We start from the raw sequence: 19,257 nt of genomic DNA on the forward strand, positions 1-19,257 counted from the left end.
TAACCTCAAGCATTAACTATTTTGAGGGACACTTAACCTCAAGCATAAACTATTTTGAGGGACACTTAACCTCAAGCACTAACTATTTTGAGGGACACTTAACCTCAAGCACTAACTATTTTGAGGGACACTTAACCTCAAGCATTAACTATTTTGAGGGACACTTAACCTCAAGCATTAACTATTTTGAGGGACACTTAACCTCAAGCACTAACTATTTTGAGGGACACTTAACCTCAAGCATTAACTATTTTGAGGGACACTTAACCTCAAGCACTAACTATTTTGAGGGACACTTAACCTCAAGCACTAACTATTTTGAGGGACACTTAACCTCAAGCATTAACTATTTTGAGGGACACTTAACCTCAAGCACTAACTATTTTGAGGGACACTTAACCTCAAGCACTAACTATTTTGAGGGACACTTAACCTCAAGCATTAACTATTTTGAGGGACACTTAACCTCAAGCATTAACTATTTTGAGGGACACTTAACCTCAAGCATTAACTATTTTGAGGGACACTTAACCTCAAGCACTAACTATTTTGAGGGACACTTAACCTCAAGCATTAACTATTTTGAGGGACACTTAACCTCAAGCACTAACTATTTTGAGGGACACTTAACCTCAAGCATTAACTATTTTGAGGGACACTTAACCTCAAGCATTAACTATTTTGAGGGACACTTAACCTCAAGCACTAACTATTTTGAGGGACACTTAACCTCAAGCATTAACTATTTTGAGGGACACTTAACCTCAAGCACTAACTATTTTGAGGGACACTTAACCTCAAGCATTAACTATTTTGAGGGACACTTAACCTCAAGCATTAACTATTTTGAGGGACACTTAACCTCAAGCACTAACTATTTTGAGGGACACTTAACCTCAAGCATTAACTATTTTGAGGGACACTTAACCTCAAGCACTAACTATTTTGAGGGACACTTAACCTCAAGCATTAACTATTTTGACTTATAAAACGGTTGATTTCCCACTACTGATGGTTTGACTAGGTACGATGAAACATAGTAATCGTCTAAATTTGGTTCTGAGTTCCGAATAGCAGTACTTTGAATTAACAGGTGTCTGCTTACCTTTTTTTATGTTGAGGCGCGCCTGACGATTATTCTGCCTCCTCGTACCGGTGTATGGGTCTCTCTCCCGATCTTTCGGTCGGGCCGGAGCCCTCTGGACTCCCTCTTTTCAGCGTCGGGGTCACCATTTGAAGGATTCAAATTGTTTGTGTCTAATCCAATATGTAATGATGGTATTCAATGACACAAATATGTGTTCTAGAAAGAGTGGTCTGGAGTCGCAGAGGTCCGATAATATCAGCTTTAATGCAGCAGTTGGAAATCAACAAGTACAGAGCTCTGGAGCTGTCTACGTTTTCCTACCCGCAACAGAGTTTGGGTTGGTTCACGAAGTCCAACTGGCTATCTGTCCCTGCCCCAGCATATATTATACAGTGCACTTGAAACAGAAATATCAAAAAGGGTTGAGCTTGTTCTCTCATGTATCAGGGAGTTTGTTCTTCCCCACGCATCCCACCTGCTCGGGTGCTGTCTCAGCCCGGATTCAAGGTTGCTTCTGAAATGGAGAGATAACAACACAAAATACAGCCTGTTTCCCACACCCTGTGTGAGACACAATGCTTTAAGCCTGAGCACAGTTCTAAGTTCATAAGACATACATTTAATAAGCACAATACATAACTTTAATACATGCATCCTTTATAAAGTCTTACGAGCATTGTTCCCGTTGCTATATAGTGCACAGTGCCCATGATGCATTTGGTGATTAAGTTGCCACAAATATTAATAACTGGAATTATAGACAGTGCCATGCCCGTGATACAGCTAATGATTATAGTTCTAGAATTGTACTGTAATGTATTATAAATTCTTTAGAAGAAAACTTAAGGTACCTCAGACTTATTCTTTATCGCAACATGGCTGCGTTTATGGAGATAAATTACCCATCCCACACCTATGGCACTCTGTTAAGCTACTGTGCTGCAGTCTAAACATGAATAGCTACTATTTATGCGTCGGCTACTGCTGTAAATAAAGTAGCTATAATATAAATATAGTATAGACTCACGCCGGTAAATGCAGTGTAACTGTTGATCTTATTTTGATCTAGTTTGATCTAGCTACCTATACTGTAGCCTAGCGCTCACTTTTTAAAAACGTTAGGCTACTGAGTAGCAACAAGACCTATGCTATCAGTAAAGTTGATATCTCCTGTTATATTGGACTCCCTCCTGAAATTGGTTATCTCTTATTTGGACATAACAGTCAAGTTATCATAGCTAGCTCTAGCATATATTTTTTATTTCTTGAATTGACCGCTTCACCAAACTTCTTGAGGTTTATTTTTGATGCAATTTCGATGCAATTTCGTCCTACAATCGTACGTTTCCAAAAAACAACGTTGTTTTTTGTTTGCAGTTATTTGTGGATCAAATTTACGTTTTAGTATACTTTCTTTTTTGTATTCCTGTAGAAGCACAATATTTTCCTCCTCTGACCAATTTGGTTTGCTTGCCTTCTTTTCGTAGGTCTATAAGCTAGCTACTAGCTAGCTCTAGCTACGAAGGTGACGCACTAGATACAACCAAACAACGCGGTCACCGTGGAAACGGTCGAATTTTACTGCTGTAAAATCACGTTAAATGTAGTAAATCCTTTAACGTTTCACCTTAAGTAAGGAAATCATTTAAGGGATTCTGTGCAACCCCCTTAAGTAAATCCCTTAGCTAAGGAGAAATGTACCCTTAAGTGTCATACTTAAGGAAAAAACTTAAGGTGTTTTGTGCAACCGGCCCCTGATATTTATTATATGGCAACGACTGTACGAGTTTTCTGATTGGCTAATGGGGAGTCATGCCAGACGCGTTTTTCCCTCCGCAGCGGTCAATACGGCTCCGTATTGCCCTCTGACGTCATCTTCAAAATGAGCAACGAGTCAGCTGTTGAGTTTTACTATCCAGATGATGCTGAAAAGATTTGTCATAGAAAGTGAGGATGAAGACTAGACTCTTTTAATCACTTGTGTCGTTATTTTGTGTTGAAATTAAAGCCATTTTAGCAGAACCATGTTGTCCGCTTTCTATCAAAAGTAACGAGTTGCCAGGCAACACATGAAACACAGCGTGAGAAGACTTGAGAGCTAGATACAATTAGCCTAGAGGTACCATTTATTTTCGTTTACAAAATGAAAAGAAGCTAAAAAATGCCATATAATAAACTACTTACTAACCTCGACCGTTCGGTCATGCCGGGAAATATCAAATTGAGGCTGGAACGTATCGACCGAGCGATAGCGAGGTTTATACGGCAAAGCCGAGGCATGACCTCACTCTCGGTTAGTAAGTAGTTAATATGTGCGATAACAATGGTTTGTGCTAGCCGAAGGCAAGCACACCCCAATAAATGCTATGAATTTCATTTACACTAAGCCTCAAAACCTTGCATCACTGCTTCATACTTAATGATTAGGCTTAGGCGCTATTCGTCGAGTGCTCCCTCCTCCTCACACCGCCAGAAACTAATGTTGACAGAAAGGACAGTGACACAGCATGTTCAGTCACTGGGAAGCCGGGCGCTCATATAACAGGTTAATTTCGAAAATAAGTAGGCTACTTTTTGAGCATAATTTGACGGAATCTATGCCAGGCTCTAAAGGGAGACATTAGAGCTTGAACAAATACACGACGATGTTCGTGTTTTTCTTTCATATGCAATAACAATAGCGTGAACGACTGAAATGGAACAGTTCGCTATTAACTTTGCTCCCAGAAAATACATTTAATGAACTATCCTTTCAGGGACAGAAGTTCAAGAGCTGAAGACCCGAGTTGGACTGATATTGTTGTCTTGTAGTATTATATATATATATTTTTTTACCGTTTTGCTTTGTGAAGATATTTACAATGTACGGAATAGGTCAAGTGTATAACGTTAATTCTTTGTAAACTGAAAGTGATTTAGCAAGGATGTGCAGAGATAGGGCAATCTAGACTTGTTACTCAATATTTACTTAAATATTCAATACTTACTGTAAGTTCATGTTTTTTTGTGTGTGTGTGTTATTTTATTTTATTTTTTTTACCCAAAAGTCATTATAAATTAAAAAGGCAAAATCTATGTTTGTTTTTAAACTTCTCTATAGGGAACTATCTTCTCCATGTATTGGCCACTGTTCTGCTAGGCAATATATCAAGTCTGAAGTCTGAAATGTTTTTCAATCATAAGACTGGATCAAGCCTTGACAATGTCAACCAATGGGAGTGCAGAGACTAGCATGTCAGAAGTCAATGTCACGAACATTATCTGCAGTCAGATTGAGCTGTCCATTGCCTCCTTCGCCATCTCCATGACTGTGGGTATCTTCTCCAATACCCTGGCACTGGTCATCCTGGTCAAAGCCTACCACCGTTTCCGCCTAAAGTCCAAGACAGCCTTCCTGTTGTTTGCTAGTGGCCTGATGGTCACAGATATCCTAGGCCATCTCATTAATGGCTCCTTGGTTCTCTTTGTCTACAGCTCCCACAAGAGGTGGGAAACATTTGACCAACACCACATCCTATGCAGCCTTTTTGGGGCAAGTATGGTGTTCTTTGGCTTAAGTCCCCTCCTCTTTGGCAGTGTCATGGCGGTGGATCGCTGTCTCGGAGTTACCAGGCCTCTGTTTCACTCCACAGCCCTGGGGGCCCATGACATGAAGAGGCTACTTGGGTTCACTTGGCTCCTGGCTGCCTTTGTTGCCCTACTGCCAATTCTGCTATGGAGACCCTACCAGGTACAGCGCTCCCAGAGCTGGTGCTTCTTCTACCTGGAGGGTCCTCGTGATTGGCTCGATGTGTTGCCGCCACTGCTGTTTTCCCTGCTGGGCCTGTTATCATTGGTGGTGTCCATCGTGTGCAACACACTGACAAGCTGCACCCTGTTGCATTCCAGGCTGTGGCAGGAGCATCACTGCAAATGCCCTTCCGACCACTTTTAGATGGTCTACCATCTCTTAGCCATCATGCTGGTGTCCTGTGTCTGCTGGGGCCCTTTATTGGTAATGATCTTTTTTCTGGAAGGCTCTTGGAGTCTTATCTGTGGCACAGTATTTCTGTTTAACTGTATTCCACTCTGAGTCTGCTGCTCAATTTTGGTCTTTTAGGTTGGTGATTTTCAATGAGAGCTGTTGATACTTTTTAAGGTTTAATTACATGAGCATCTTGTGAATGTGAACTGGTACTCTTCACCTAAAAATCAAGTATGCCATGTGAATACATCACATTGATTTGAGAAATTATTGAGAAAATTATTTATTTAAAATAAGAATTTCATGTCACACAATCTTTGTCACATTCATCCCCAGGTTAATGTGACCTTATTGAGTACAGCAGCCAGGAATGACCAAGCTTACTCTCGCCTGTTGTTGGTGGTTCGCATGGCCACCTGGAACCAGATCCTGGACCCCTGGGGCTACATCCTGCTGCGGAAAGCCGTTCTAAAAAAGCTCTTCCGGTTGCTCGACAACTGCTGGGGCTCAAGATCCTCTCCTGCCCTCCACCAATTTAAGTGTAAAGGTTCTGAAGAAACCAGCACCTCCTTCATCAGTAGGCCTCACTCCTATTGTCTGGACAGTTTAGCACTGCCTGACACTAGGATCAAACATGGACCTCATCTCACCTCAAGCCAGGGAGGCATCTAAACTGAGAGACTTTTCCCTGAATCTTGAATGTGGTGATGTGGAAGGTATTTGAAGGGTGTAGTATCCTATGGAAAAGGTATTAGAAGAGCATTATTTTGATTGTGGGATATGAAACAGCTTCATCACGGTGAGTCAAAAAGATACTGGCCTTTCATCCGGATGTCCATGGTTTTGCAAGGTCATATAAGTTTGTGATGGACCATACTTTCAGATGGACACATATTTGCTCATTTTTACTTTAAAACATAAAGTAAAACTGTTCAGTGTTGTCTTGTCTTAGATTCTTAGCAGTTTTGACTTATTAACTGTAGTGTCGTCAGAACTAACAATATTTCCTCTGGATTTCCTCACTAAGTTCAAACTACTGTACGGCAAAAAATGATTTTCAGGATGCCTATTAATTTGTGTGACAGGATGGCTATTAATTTGTGTGACATATTAAATAAATATATCTGCATGTGTTATTCTGGTCACATTAATAGTTTGCATTGCGGAATTGTAGACTTTCAATATGACAGTTATGCCATTTTAACCCAGCAAGGAAATTGGTTATTGACATCTTTTGGACCCCTAATGAATCTCAAGACAGTTTCTGATTGCAGTTGTGCCTTGCAGATGGTAGACAAATATGGTAGACAAATATATGTATAAGTATAAGTACAAGTATATTATTTAAAAAAAAAACTGTGTCGTGGTGGATTACAGTTGTAAGTATAACCAATATCTTCAGATGGTAAAACTTGGTGACATTAATGCAAGTCAAACCTGTATTTTTTATTGTTATTTCAAAATGTTTCCTTAACCATAAAATACGATAAAACATGTGAAACAAATGCCCAGTAGCATTTTGTTCCTTTCAGGGCCTCAAATAAATTACTAGCTTGTGGTTGTTGTTTAACCATCGGACCTTTCACTCCTGCACAGTAGATGTAAGTGGGGAGTAGTTGATATCGTGTTCATACCACCGAAGAAGAAATCAGCCATATGGTAATTGACGTCATTACATCCTCATATCCTCCATCTTTCGCTGCCGCATGCTCCTCTAGAAATCTGTGGATCAGGTATTGTAGATTTACATTTAGATACGAATTTAAATAGCATGTTTGATGCATTTGGAAGGTTCAACATTTTCTGACCAGCGTACATAATAAAAAAAAAAAAAATCATTTACATGTTTTAGCTTGGAGGCCCACTGTGTTGTCATTTTGATAGCTAGGCTAGCTAGCTAGATGAGCTGAAGACAGCAGCTGCAAGCTGACCATCATTTCTGTCTTTTGTATCTGGCCTGCCCAGTTGGGCTACTGGGGCAGTTGACTGTTTTGCGTCAGCGCTTAAGCATGTTTCTCTGGGTTAAGTTACTGTCTTGATAGTGTATCTAACGGTAATTTACTAGCATTTCACTGAAGGGCAGGCCCATTTCCTGTTCATTATGCTATATAAAAAGTTGTCTTTATAGCGTGTGATGGCAGAGCTCTTTAATTAGGCACAATAGTCGATAAACGAGTTTGCTAGCTGGCTAACTTGGCTAGTTAGCAAGCTAGGTAGAGCTAGCTATGTAACCAGATAATGTCAAGCAGTAAGGCAGCACTTCTCAAGCAAGACCTGCTAACATATACTTCCCTGCCTGATCCCCATTCTTTACTATCCTGTTATTTCCTTCTGTCACTCGCAGATCTAAACATGAATCAAGAAAAACTAGCAAAACTCCAAGCCCAGGTCCGAATAGGAGGAAAGGTATGTTAAACAGGTGTTTTTATGGTAGAAGGGAAGACGAAACTAATCAAATCTCCTTGGTATGGTTACTGTACTTTTGCTACATTATAGTCAACAAGCCTCCTTGATCTGACAGTGTGACATTGTCAAAAGTGTTAACAGTACATGTAACTGAAGATGTATTGTGGTCATGATTTGTGTTTAAGGAATGATGTACACGAATACTTGATTCTGTAGCTTGACATTAGTTTCATTAAGGCATTGCCGTAACCATTAGTTCTCTCCCACTGACACTCATTAACAAACATGAATATGGCATGTCATATAGTGGTTAACAAGACTTTTGATGGACAAGACTTTAGTTCTAAAAGACTAAGTACGTTTCAATGTTTAGCAATGCATGGACTGGGTCAACATTCCCTTTACTCTGGGCAATCTGTCAGGGCTCAGCACGCAGAAAGAAGAAGGTTGTACACAGAACAGCAACAGCAGATGACAAAAAATTGCAGAGCTCTCTAAAGAAACTAGCTGTCAACAACATTGCTGGAATTGAAGAGGTAAGGGAGCACAGTTACCACAATGCAAATCTTGCTCATGACTTTGTAACGTCCATAATGGACTCATTAAATAACTACTTAATGATTTAACATGTGTACATGAATAACACCTAAGGGGATGGGGTTACAATTTGTTTATAAATGGATACACGTTACTGCCCCCCTGTACACTTTCATGAATGAGAATCTTGATTGTTATAATGACGACATTTTACGAGGATTGCACATGTGAAACACCGTACCCACTGAGCCTTACCCAGCACCGCTCATTAGGTGAACATGATCAAGGACGACGGCACGGTGATCCACTTCAACAACCCCAAAGTGCAAGCGTCCCTTTCAGCCAACACCTTCGCCATCACTGGGCACGCAGAGACCAAGCAGCTCACAGAAATGCTCCCCGGCATCCTCAGCCAGCTGGGAGCCGACAGCCTCACCAGTTTGCGCAAACTGGCAGAGCAGTTCCCCCGTCAAGGTGGGTGAGGCGTCTGGAAGGGCCAGTTAGATTATACACACAGCGTGTGGGGGTTTGAGATCGTATAGAACCGCATTATGAACGTGTTTGTCTTTGGCAATCAAAAAGAGTAAGGCTTTCAAATTAGCTTTCATATCAAATTAGTATTTTTATGTTTGACATGGCGTCTATGGTCTAATGATTTGTATCTAATCTATTGAAGTGCTTGACAACAAAGCTCCGAAAGCAGAAGATATTGAAGAAGAAGATGATGACGTTCCAGGTATGGATGAATGATTCAAACTTGAAACATCAGATAAGTATTTTAGATTTCACGTCAGCCTATAAAATTAGCCCATCTTTCTCTTTCAAGATCTTGTGGAGAATTTCGACGAAGCGTCAAAGAACGAGGCTAACTGATGACCCCCCCACCCCCAAGACTCAAGATACAAAGCTCGGAACTGCATTGAAGACTGCAATCTCTTCCGGTGTTTTAACTCTAGCTACAAAGACATACATTCAAACACTATGCCCAGAGACTTTTGTATTTTCGAAATGGCCCAAGGATGTCCTTATCAGACTGGCTTGTGCATTTAAAACAAACAAAAAAAGAAACTCCCACACGTTGGTCAACAGTTAATGAATTCCAACAGATTGTCCACATTGATCAGGGTTAATGGTCATTAAAGCTAGTCTTAAGAAATGTTTGTTTTTTGTTAATGAAACGAAATAAAGCGGATAAACATTTTCTATAGTGCTGTGGTCATTCAGTGATGGATTGTAGACCTCTTGTTGCCTGCCACCTAAATATTAAGATTACAGTAATAATAACCATGCCACCCAGTTTCTGCAAAGACTTTCAATATTTATAACATTGCCAGGTATAGACCATGATATGGACTATATTTCAAATTTTGTGAAATATAATACCAACATGGAATCCAGTGGGTGGTTAGGAGTTATTGTTGTGGGCATGTTATAACAGGTTTATGCAGTCTGTGCTTTCGGAGGAACGAAACGTTTACGCACACAGAGTTTAACCAAAGAACTGCAGTGAGGCAGGGGGTGGGGGGATAGAAGTGAGGAGAGGGAGGGAAAACACCTCTTCAGTGAGCAAGGCAGTGCTTGGCTGTTTTTGCTCCACCAATGCTAAAAAATGCTGAAGTTCTTTACTGCACGGGACGATGAGAATGAAAGCCTTTTAGGAGCACTGACAGAGGGTAAGATTTTATTTCGTTTGATTTGAAAGATTTGTATATATTTTGAGGCTCACTAAATTATGAAGGCAACACGAACTGCTGTGTTTTTTCTCATTGAAAAAATAGCTGATCTTGCCTTTTAAAGCCTCCCAGTCACTAGCATCAGAAACATGCGTGAAATGCGTCTACGAACCTTAGTAAAATAACATGAAATTCACGGGCAATATGAATTGCTGTGCATAATATGCAGCTTGGAATAATGAAGCAGGATGGGGAGCAAATGTCGCATTGCCGTGGTCGATGGTCGCAAGCGGATTAAACATTTGCACGTGTACTATATGCGTCACTGTCCCGGCAAGCAAGCGCGTAGTCAGCTGTATAGGTTGAGCCCCGTTGCCATTTATGCGCTGTCGATGCCTATTAACTAACCATTTGGCATGGTTAGCAAGGCCAGTTTATCACAATGAAGCTGCAATGCAGTTTCACCCCGAATCCACGCCGTTGAAGGCTTGAATGAGTTGCTGCAGTAGCCATCGTTACCCCCAATGCCTTGATCATTTCCCGTAATTAATATATTTAATGTGTTTTTGTTATTAATTCCATGATTTAAATATTAGGCTAAACGAGCCAATAAAAACGACATGCACGTAGTCAGTAGTTGGCTTCTAACTCATGAATGTTGTCTTATTCAGAATAAAAACACCTCTAGTAAACTCTTGATTATTATAGGTATAACATTCAGCATGACATTAATATAATATCCAGCGTGAAACGATATGAACTCTTCTCGTTTCTCTCTATAGTTGGCTGCTGGTACTCAAAATCACTCTGTTCGTCCATATAAGCTTGTTTTTCCAAGGCAGTGGCACCTCTGTTGATGTAGCCTACCTTTTGCATGAAATGAATTCCCTTTTATCATATAATTGTAGCTATACTTTCGGAACACAATGTGTCTCAGACTCGATACCTTCTGTGCGTATTGGAGCCTGGAGTCGATAACACCATTATTGACAGTGTGAAGTTAAGGGTATCTTATATTCCAATGTTCTCTGAATAGATGAAGGGGACAGTCCATCACTCATGGATGCCAAACATCACTGGCTGAGCAGACCCTGTCTCCTGGTGCTTAAAGATGGGGACATGACCAAACCGGGACACATCAGATCAGAGGCTCCAACCAAAGCCCTTTCAGATGGTGTCCTGAGTCCAGGAGGGACGAGGGATGAGAATCCACTGTATGGTGTTGAAACCTTGCGCACTGTGAAGGAGAGTCCAACCTCCCACCTGGAGAGCCAGTCTCAGAAGCTTATCAGACAGCTGGAGGAAGGAACTTGCACTGTGACTACCATCTCCACCTGGGGGGCAAGGCAGTTTGAGGAGGCCTCCACCCCTCTAGTGCTGAGCCCCTCCAGGGCTTCCTGGTCTGAAGCGGAGGTGGAGGAGAGTAAGGCACAGACCGCTCCCTCTAAGGAGGAGTCTGTGATTGAAGAGAAGGAGCTGGAGGAGAGTGGACAGGACCAAACCTGTACTGATAAGGAACTAGAGGAAAAGGAGAGTGACTGTGGTGACCCTCAGAGTCAATCCAAAGCTAACCCGACACCCTGCACAAATGAACACGAAGAAGCAAACAAAAACACAGCCCAATACAACAGTGAAGGAGGAGCTGAAGGGGATTCCACGCTGTCCCTGGTGTCTCCATTCGTAGATCCAGACAATGAGCTACTGCCAGGACCCGTCGGTATTCTATCCAGGGAGAGAGGCTTGGTTCTAGGGGACATTGCTCCCGTGTGGATCCCAGACGCACAGGCACTGGTCTGTATGAAATGTGAGGTCAGATTTACCTTCACTAAGAGGAGGCATCACTGTCGTGCCTGTGGGAAGGTAAGGGACTTCAAAGGCTCCTGCTATACTTTACAAAAGAAAGCTCCGTCTTAAACTATATGAGGTGCAAATAATACTTGTATCTTGTGAATCTGTGTGTATCGGCCCATAGGTGTTCTGTGCAGTGTGTTCCAACCTGAAGTTCAGACTCACACACCTGGATGGGAAGGAGGGCCGTGTGTGCCGTTCCTGCCACTCAACTCTTGTGAAGAGTGAGCATCTTAAACAATCCAGTGTCTCATATACAGCCATCTCTCAACATCATGGACATACACACTTATTCGAAACCGCTGCTTTTCCATAGGCACCCCTCCAAGGGGTAAGAGAAGGGTTTGGTTTGCCGACGAGATCTTGCCGTGTAAGCAGTCCGAGTCTGCCCCCACTACACCAATCAGAGGCCCGACTTTCTCCCCGTTGATGGGAAGAGCCATGGCAACACCAATCATGAGCCCTACTTGCTCACCACAGACCAGGAGGAGGGGCCAAGCACCCCCGGAATCTGTGATCAATGTGGGTCATCCTTAAATCAACACATTTAATTAATACTGCACATTGTCAGTAAGACTGTACGTTTGTGAGATATCTGAACATTATTGCTCTGTAAGACAGCATTAGCTCTAACTTTCTCCTCCCTTGAAGGAGGTGTGTGGTCCTTATGGCTGGAGCACTGCAGCCCTGGTGAACAGTCACATCAGCAGTTCTGCCAACCTGATCCCCCTGGATGGTCTGCCTCCAATCCTTACCTCCACTGGAGTCAAAGGAGGTAGGATTCATCGGGCACTGACACTTGCCCCGAAAACTGTCACCCGGGATGCTAATTCTAGTCCTCAAAAAATAGAAATAATGTCTGCTCCCAGTTGGAATTTCTTGTCACTGTAGGCTTCCTGGTGGTACAATGATTAAACAAACTGTTTTATAAATATACAATATGTGGAGTTACCTTTCTCATTAAACCTTGCAAAGTTGGAAAGCTACCTGCTTGTAAATGACTTATTAGCAACAAACTTTAGTCTATGTTGTATTAGAGTCACCTAGCCAATTGGCTTCGGCCCACTGTCTCTGTTTTTGTCTTCAGACTACACCGTGGAGGAGAGACCGTCTGAGATGTTGCTGATTCAGGAGCTGGAAAGTGGCAGGCTCAAGCCTCTGGTCTTTGTCCTCAACGCTAACCTGCTAGCTATGGTCAAGCTTGTCAACTGTATGTACATTCAGTACCTGGCCATGACTGTTATGAGTATTACATTTATTGCACATCATCCATCAGAGCAGATAGAACATTGCTGTGCACTGTTCAAAAACATCATTTGCTTGCCATATGTTTACACATCTTCCATATGCCTCTGCAGACGTTAACAGGAAGTGCTGGTGCGTGACTTCGAAAGGCATGCACGCTGTGGGCCAGGTGGAGGTAGTTGTGCTGTTGCAGTGTGTTCCTGAGGAGAAGAGTTTCCCCAGGGACATTTTTAGCCACTTACTACAGCTCTATACGGACGCTCTCACAGGTTGGACTTGGTGTTCTGTAGTTTTACTGCTGTCTCTTGAATTATCTTGCAAATTGAGGTTCACCCATGTTGTTCTTTATACTTGTACTTTCTCTTTATCTCCTTATCTTCCTGTTTCTTCTCTGCAGGCAAGGTGCTTAGCAACTTGGGCCTGTCCTTGTTCAGCAGCAGTTTTCTGGGCAGTGAGGAGCATGCAGGCTTCTTGTATGTGCGCTCCACACTCCAGTCCCTGCAGGGTCTCCCCTTACCAAGCCAGCCTTATCTCTTTGGCCTACTCGTTCACAGGGCAGAGGTGGCCTGGGCCAAGGCTTTCCCCCTACGGCTCATGTTGCGGCTGGGAGCCGAGTATCGCTGTGAGTCATAGACTGTGTGTGTGTACTTGTGCTTTTTATGTATTTGGTGTGTATTCTCAGTTCAAAGCCAGTGTCACTCTGTCTCTCGCCTCTCTCTCTTACTCTCCTGCTCTTTATTTCTTTGTCTTTTCTCTTTTTTTTGTGTGTGTGTGTGTGTGTACATTATATGGCTTGCCCAGTCACACAGACCTTTTTGTCTCCTTCTTTTTCAGTTTATCCGTGTCCTCTTTACAGTGTGCGCTTTAGAAAGGCTTTGTTTGGACAGACCGGGCACACAATCATGAAACTGCTGGTGGTGAGTGATATTCCTGTGATTACACTGTTCAAAAGGGGTTCATGAACACCAATCAGTAGAAAAACACGTATTTTCATCTAATTTATTTCAGGACTTTAGGAATTACAGGTACACTCTACCTGTGGTGCCCGGACTAACTGTGGATCTGGAAGCCCAGAGAACATGCATTACAATCCCCACTAATGGCTACAGCGAGGTACAGAGTGAACAGGATATCCTATCTCAGCAACACTGACATTAGTGGTTTTCATCAATCATGTCTCTCTTTTACTCTATGTTCTCCTCACACTCAGTTTGTTCTCTCGTCTTACATAGCTGATGAAGGTGTTGAATAAGTCCAATGAGCATGTTCTGGCTATGGGGGCTTGCTTCAACGAGGCAGCAGACTCCCACCTAATCTGCGTACAGGGGGAAGATGGCCAGTATCAGACCCAGGCCATCAGCATCCACAATCAGCCTCGCAAAGGTGAGCACTGACCTGGATGCCTCTTGGAATCCCTCTACGTAGTGTAAAATTGTGAATGGGAGCTTGAAATTCCTTCCGTGCCTTTAATCAAAGCGGGCAAGAGACACTAGAGACTGTACAGAGAAGTGCTGTTGCCACATCAAGATTCATGTCAAAATTGATCTTGACTTGTTGACTATAAATATTTATTTATCAGATGTTAGGGTGATGGGGCCAGATGGCTGAGGTTAGGCAGTCGGGATATTAATCAGGAGGTTGTTGGTTCGATTCCCGGCCGTGCAAAATTATGTTGTGTCCTTGGGCAAGTCACTTCACCCTACTTGCCTCGGGGAGAATGTCCCTGTACTTTCTGTAAGTCGCTCTCGATAAGAGTGTCTGCTAAATGACTACATGTAAATGTGATCAGTTTTACCGGTAGAGGTCATTGTGTGTTTGTTGTGGGTTAAATGCATATTTGATACAAGTGGATAAATTATGTATTTTGTATGGCTGTGAGCAGTTGTTGTGCTTGTTCTGTTTGTGTTTCAGTTACTGGCTCCTGCTTTTTTGTGTTTAGTAGTGCACTAAAAGCATCATCAGGATACCTCGCTAAGTCCAGCATTGTGGAAGGTAGGAAGTCCCATTCAAAGCTTGCAACCATAAAAATGGGCAAGGGACTTTATATGAAATTATTTGTGTGTATAAGACAACATGTGTTCTACACAACTAGTTTATGTAGTTCAGAAGAAGCACTCTTCAGAACTCGGCATTTAGAGCGTGTATCAATGTCTGTATGTGTGTGGGTCTATGTGCACTCAAAGACTGTTTGTGCAAGTGTGTGTTTGTGCCTCTGAGTGTGTATGTCTTTGTTGTCTGTGTGTGTGTTTTTTTCCTGTATTGCTGTCCCTCTCCCCAGATGGACTTATGGTGCAAATAACCGTGGAAACCATGGTAGAGCTTCGACGGTCGCTACGGGAGATGAAAGACTTCACCATTACATGCGGACGGCTTGACCAATCAGATAGCCAAGAGCTGGTCCAAGTTCAATGGCTGCAAGAGAAAAGCACTTTAAACAAGGGGTGAGAATGTACAGACTACTTTATCTCACTTAACCCTTTTTTAAACATTTCCCACTCTTCTCCAGACTCGACCAGACATTATATTATATATGTGTGTGTGTGTCTGTCTTGTAGCATTATCAGTCCTATTGATGGTAAATCAATGGAGTCCATCTGCAGTATGAAGATGTTCCAACGGTCAGAATATAAGGCCAATGGAAAGGTCATCCGCTGGACAGAGGTGGGCTTAGAGTGCCTGTAGCTTTGTATTTTGGGCTTCAAAGAATTGTAGACTTATAATTATAATGTGTTTCTTTCTTTCTCTGTGTGTGTTATACAGGTGTTTTTCCTCCAGAAAAAGGAACATCCTAAAGGTGTGACCGATACTGCCGATCACAATCGCCTAACAGAGAGACTGGCACGAACATTCTGCCTGGCACTGTGCCCATACCTAAAACTGTTGAAGGAGGACGGCATGGCAAAGCTAGGGCTACGTATCACACTAGACTCCCAGCAGGTGAGAACTCCGAATTCAGATTGTGTTTGGCAGATTGTTCTGTTTGTGCGATTGTATTATACTTAACTGTATTAAACTTCAAATTTGCTCTTTGTGTGATTACTATGAACACTTAATCTATGTTGCAGGTGGGTTTCCTGGCTGGCAGTAATGGGCTTCCTCTTCCAGCTCAATACCTCAGTGCCCTGGACAGTGTGCTTGTCCCCGTCATCCACAGCAGGGGGCGCAAAAGGGGTGATGGACCCATAGTGATGGAGCTCATCTTCTACATTCTGGAGAATGTTTCCTAGGAAGGTCACATACAAATACAAATAGGCACCAACAAAAACAAACCCACACACTCACCTCATCGCTCCGTTCCCTCACTATACCTCCTCCTTCTGCACTGTCATGAGTTGAGAAGAGTTGCAAAATAATACTGGGACAATATAGGTCTACTGTATGTTCATCTTACATTGAGTCTGTGGTAGGATGAGTGGCCTGAGTCACCAAAAGCTGTTCTATCTGGTCACCCTTTCCTGACCCTTACATTGCAGACTGACACTGGTATCAGACACCCAAACCACACAAAAGGGGCATCAAATCAGGGTACAAGTGTGGTCTAATTCATTTCATGGCTTGATATCAGTCCATGTCTATATATTTTCAATACAAATACTCATATTTTGAGAATGCCTTTAAAAATGGGAACTGGATTCAGACCCATGACCTTGAAGCAATGAGAAAAGAGAATGACTTGAAAGTAATAAATCTTTAGATGTTTAGCTATTTGATGCAAAGTGAATGAATGCCTAAAGAATGTTTTCATGTCTGGATGTATTATAATTCTTATTGAATGCCTCTGAGATGCATTATTGTCACCATGGAATCGATTAATAAACATTATATTAACATTATCTAATCAAACAATTTTTTGTATGATATTTCTATTTTTACCTTTGTATTAACCTCAAGGCTTTCATTTGGATGTTTTGATTGTGTTGTTTTACAGACAGAAAAGTAGTGTAGTGTACACATGGAATGTATTTCAGACAGAACTCGTTGTTCTACTTAAAAGCTAGGAAAGATAAGTTTTGTTAACTTTGCCATTTTAGCTCAAGTTTGAAATTATTATTATTAGTTATGAGTAAATCATGTAAATCGTGGCTACGTACCTGGCTAACGCAACCTCTTGTATGAATCAAAACTATGTAGTATTTATTTTTTACTTATGATAAGCAATTGTAAAATTGTTTAGTGATATATTATATAGAGTACTTGTTACTGACTTTCAATGCAACTCAGTGACCTGGCCTAACCCTGAGCCCCTCTTCCACTGAGGCTGGTGGGCTGATCCAGCCCTCTAGGCGCTTGGTGTGAGGGTCGTCCAAAGCATCTCCTCAAACAAAGGAGAATGAGCCCTTTGTTTACCTCCTACATGGTTGACATACTTGCGATGGTGGTGACAACACTGCAAGATAGAGGGGTCTAAGCAGCCATTCATATCCAGTTTTTCCAGAGTAAAGCTCACTGGCTTTGAAACACGACTCCAGCTAATAGTTAGCCTGCCTTCAAACAGGCCCGGGTTACCCCTCTACTCAAAAAACCCTCCCTTCACCCTGCCGTCCTCCAGAACTACAGACCAGTATCACTGCTACCCTTCTTTTTAAAAACAATATAACGTGCTGTATCTAATCAACTGTCTAACTTTCTCTCTTAGAACAACCTACTAGACCCCAACCAATCAGGCTTCAAGACTGGCCACTCCACAGAAACTGCCCTCCTGTCAGTCACTACTCCCCTCCAGTCTGCCAGAGCTGCTTCAAGGTCATCAATCTGCTGGACCTATCTGCAGCATTTGACACGGTCAACCCCCAGATCCTGCTCGCTAGACTTTCTGAGATGGGCATCTCTGACACTGCACTTCAGTGGATCTCATCCTACCTGTTGGGGAGATCTTACCAGGTCTCCAGGGGAGGTATAGTGTAAGGACCCTGCCAGCTCTCCACTGGTGTCCCACAGGGCTCTGTACTTGGAACCCTCCTCTTCTCCCTGTACACCACCTCACTTGGACCGATTATCGCCTCCCATGGCTTCTCCTACCACTGTTACGCTGACGACAGGGCTGGACTGGCCATCTGGCATACGGGCATTTACCTGGTGGGCCGACGCATTTTTGGGCCGAATCGCCGATATAATTTGTAGGCTTTTTAGGATTCCTCCGTAAGGAGGAAACCTATTGTTATTGGTGGTTTTATTAGGGGCCAAGCAGCGAAGCTGCGAGGCACCTATTGTAATTGGTAGTATTATTATTATTATTATTATTATTATTATTCTTAAGACTGGGTGTCTATGGCAGGCCCTAGAAGCGCTTGGTCGAAAGTTGTGAAATTTGGCACACTCATTAGGGACAGTCCCCTGGTCCAAGTCACAAAGTTTCATGTCCCATACTTTGGCACTCTAGCGCCACCAACGGGTCAAAGTTGGAGTTGTGTTTACACACGCAACTTTTGAACCGTATGTCCCATTTTCAAAAATGAGGTACCATTGGATTCCCTGGATCAAGCCGAGTGCAATGCACACCATGGCGTCAATTTCCGGTTATATAGATTTTCCGCTATTTCCGGTTTTATCAAAAACCTTTAAAAGCCTACTCCTCCTACAAATTTTGTCAAATCTTCTTCAAAATTACCAGATATGATCTTCAGACCAAGCCTCACAAAAGTTATCGAAGGATATTTGATTTTCAAAACCGTTTGTCCGGTACAGCCAATCAAATTCTGCAGAAAAGCCGCCAAACAGGAAGTGAAGCCATATCTCAGCAGTTCTTTGAAGCAGTGACACCAAAGTTGGTACGCCTACTCGGAACTTTATTCTAAGGATGTTCTCCAAAAATGGTGTCATGTGACTAAAAGGGGGCGTGGCCGGAAGCATAAACGTGTTTTGGCTAATAACTGTTGAAGTGTTTACCTTAATAAAGTAATTTTTTGTCTCTTGATGTCTTGTGAGATATCAAGCCTGGCCATTGATAACTTTTCATAATAACCGAATTGACGCGGCCGCCATTTTGGATTTCATGGAAAATATCAATATTCATCATATTTTTAACATGTTTTTTTTTTCTCAAATCCTCTCAATCCTCTTAAACTTCTTCAACGTTCTTCTTCCTCAATCTTTCAGCTACAGCCACCATTTAAACTTTAAAATGATGAGAAAACACTAAACTATTGTTTCTGTAATTCAGCCTTTTGATATCTTTTCAACTTTTTTTAATATCACTGATTATGTTTCATTAGTTTTTCAAACCGTTTCTGAGATTTACATGGGTGTCTATGTGAGAGTCTAGAGTGCTGACTGAAACGCTTAGAGTGGAGGGGAGCTTCGAAATCAGTTTCAAAAAGTATTTCTAGTTTGCCAGCATTGCCACAATTTTCACTCTTCATGCTTCATTTTTGGATCAATAGATAGCTAATTATGTGTTGGTCGTAGACAGTTGTCTGTGGAATCCAACAGACTTACACATTTTTTCAGAGCCCCACAAAAGCGAGACAAAGTCCAACTCTCGCCCCATAGAGCCCAAT

At 42.2% G+C, this 19,257-nt stretch overlaps 3 protein-coding genes across 4 annotated transcripts; all 3 read left to right on the top strand.

Annotated features, from left to right (window-relative positions):
• The first annotated feature begins 4,286 nt into the window (after positions 1-4,286).
• On the top strand, positions 4,287-6,357 carry ptgfr (prostaglandin F receptor (FP)). Its single transcript, XM_084693015.1, is given in 2 exon segments — positions 4,287-5,081; positions 5,388-6,357. Coding segments are annotated over 2 exon segments (1,128 nt in total). The 5' UTR covers positions 4,287-4,289; the 3' UTR covers positions 5,724-6,357.
• A 339-nt stretch (positions 6,358-6,696) lies between these two features.
• btf3l4 (basic transcription factor 3-like 4) lies at positions 6,697-9,194 on the top strand. 2 transcript variants are annotated; one of them, XM_084693057.1, is made up of 6 exons: positions 6,697-6,784; positions 7,396-7,457; positions 7,880-7,993; positions 8,267-8,468; positions 8,671-8,730; positions 8,821-9,194. In XM_084693057.1, exons 2-6 carry the CDS (start codon positions 7,404-7,406, stop codon positions 8,865-8,867), a joined length of 477 nt encoding a protein of 158 aa, XP_084549183.1. In that variant the 5' UTR covers positions 6,697-6,784; positions 7,396-7,403; the 3' UTR covers positions 8,868-9,194. The 2 variants fall into 2 exon arrangements, with proteins under 2 accessions (XP_084549183.1, XP_084549184.1); XM_084693058.1 differs by lacking the exon at positions 6,697-6,784 and adding an exon at positions 7,014-7,104.
• Positions 9,195-9,603: 409 nt separating this feature from the next.
• Positions 9,604-16,556, top strand: zfyve9b (zinc finger, FYVE domain containing 9b). Its single transcript, XM_084692281.1, has 16 exons — positions 9,604-9,667; positions 10,704-11,527; positions 11,640-11,739; positions 11,832-12,037; positions 12,167-12,290; positions 12,603-12,725; positions 12,874-13,029; positions 13,158-13,382; positions 13,595-13,677; positions 13,769-13,873; positions 13,993-14,143; positions 14,672-14,752; positions 15,039-15,201; positions 15,316-15,421; positions 15,521-15,697; positions 15,826-16,556. Exons 1-16 carry the CDS (start codon positions 9,604-9,606, stop codon positions 15,985-15,987), a joined length of 2,850 nt encoding a protein of 949 aa, XP_084548407.1. The 3' UTR covers positions 15,988-16,556.
• The last annotated feature ends 2,701 nt before the right edge of the window (positions 16,557-19,257 follow it).

This window comes from Hypomesus nipponensis, chromosome 26 (assembly GCF_054491055.1).
Source record: "Hypomesus nipponensis isolate SF chromosome 26, ASM5449105v1, whole genome shotgun sequence".
Taxonomy (NCBI): domain Eukaryota; kingdom Metazoa; phylum Chordata; class Actinopteri; order Osmeriformes; family Osmeridae; genus Hypomesus; species Hypomesus nipponensis.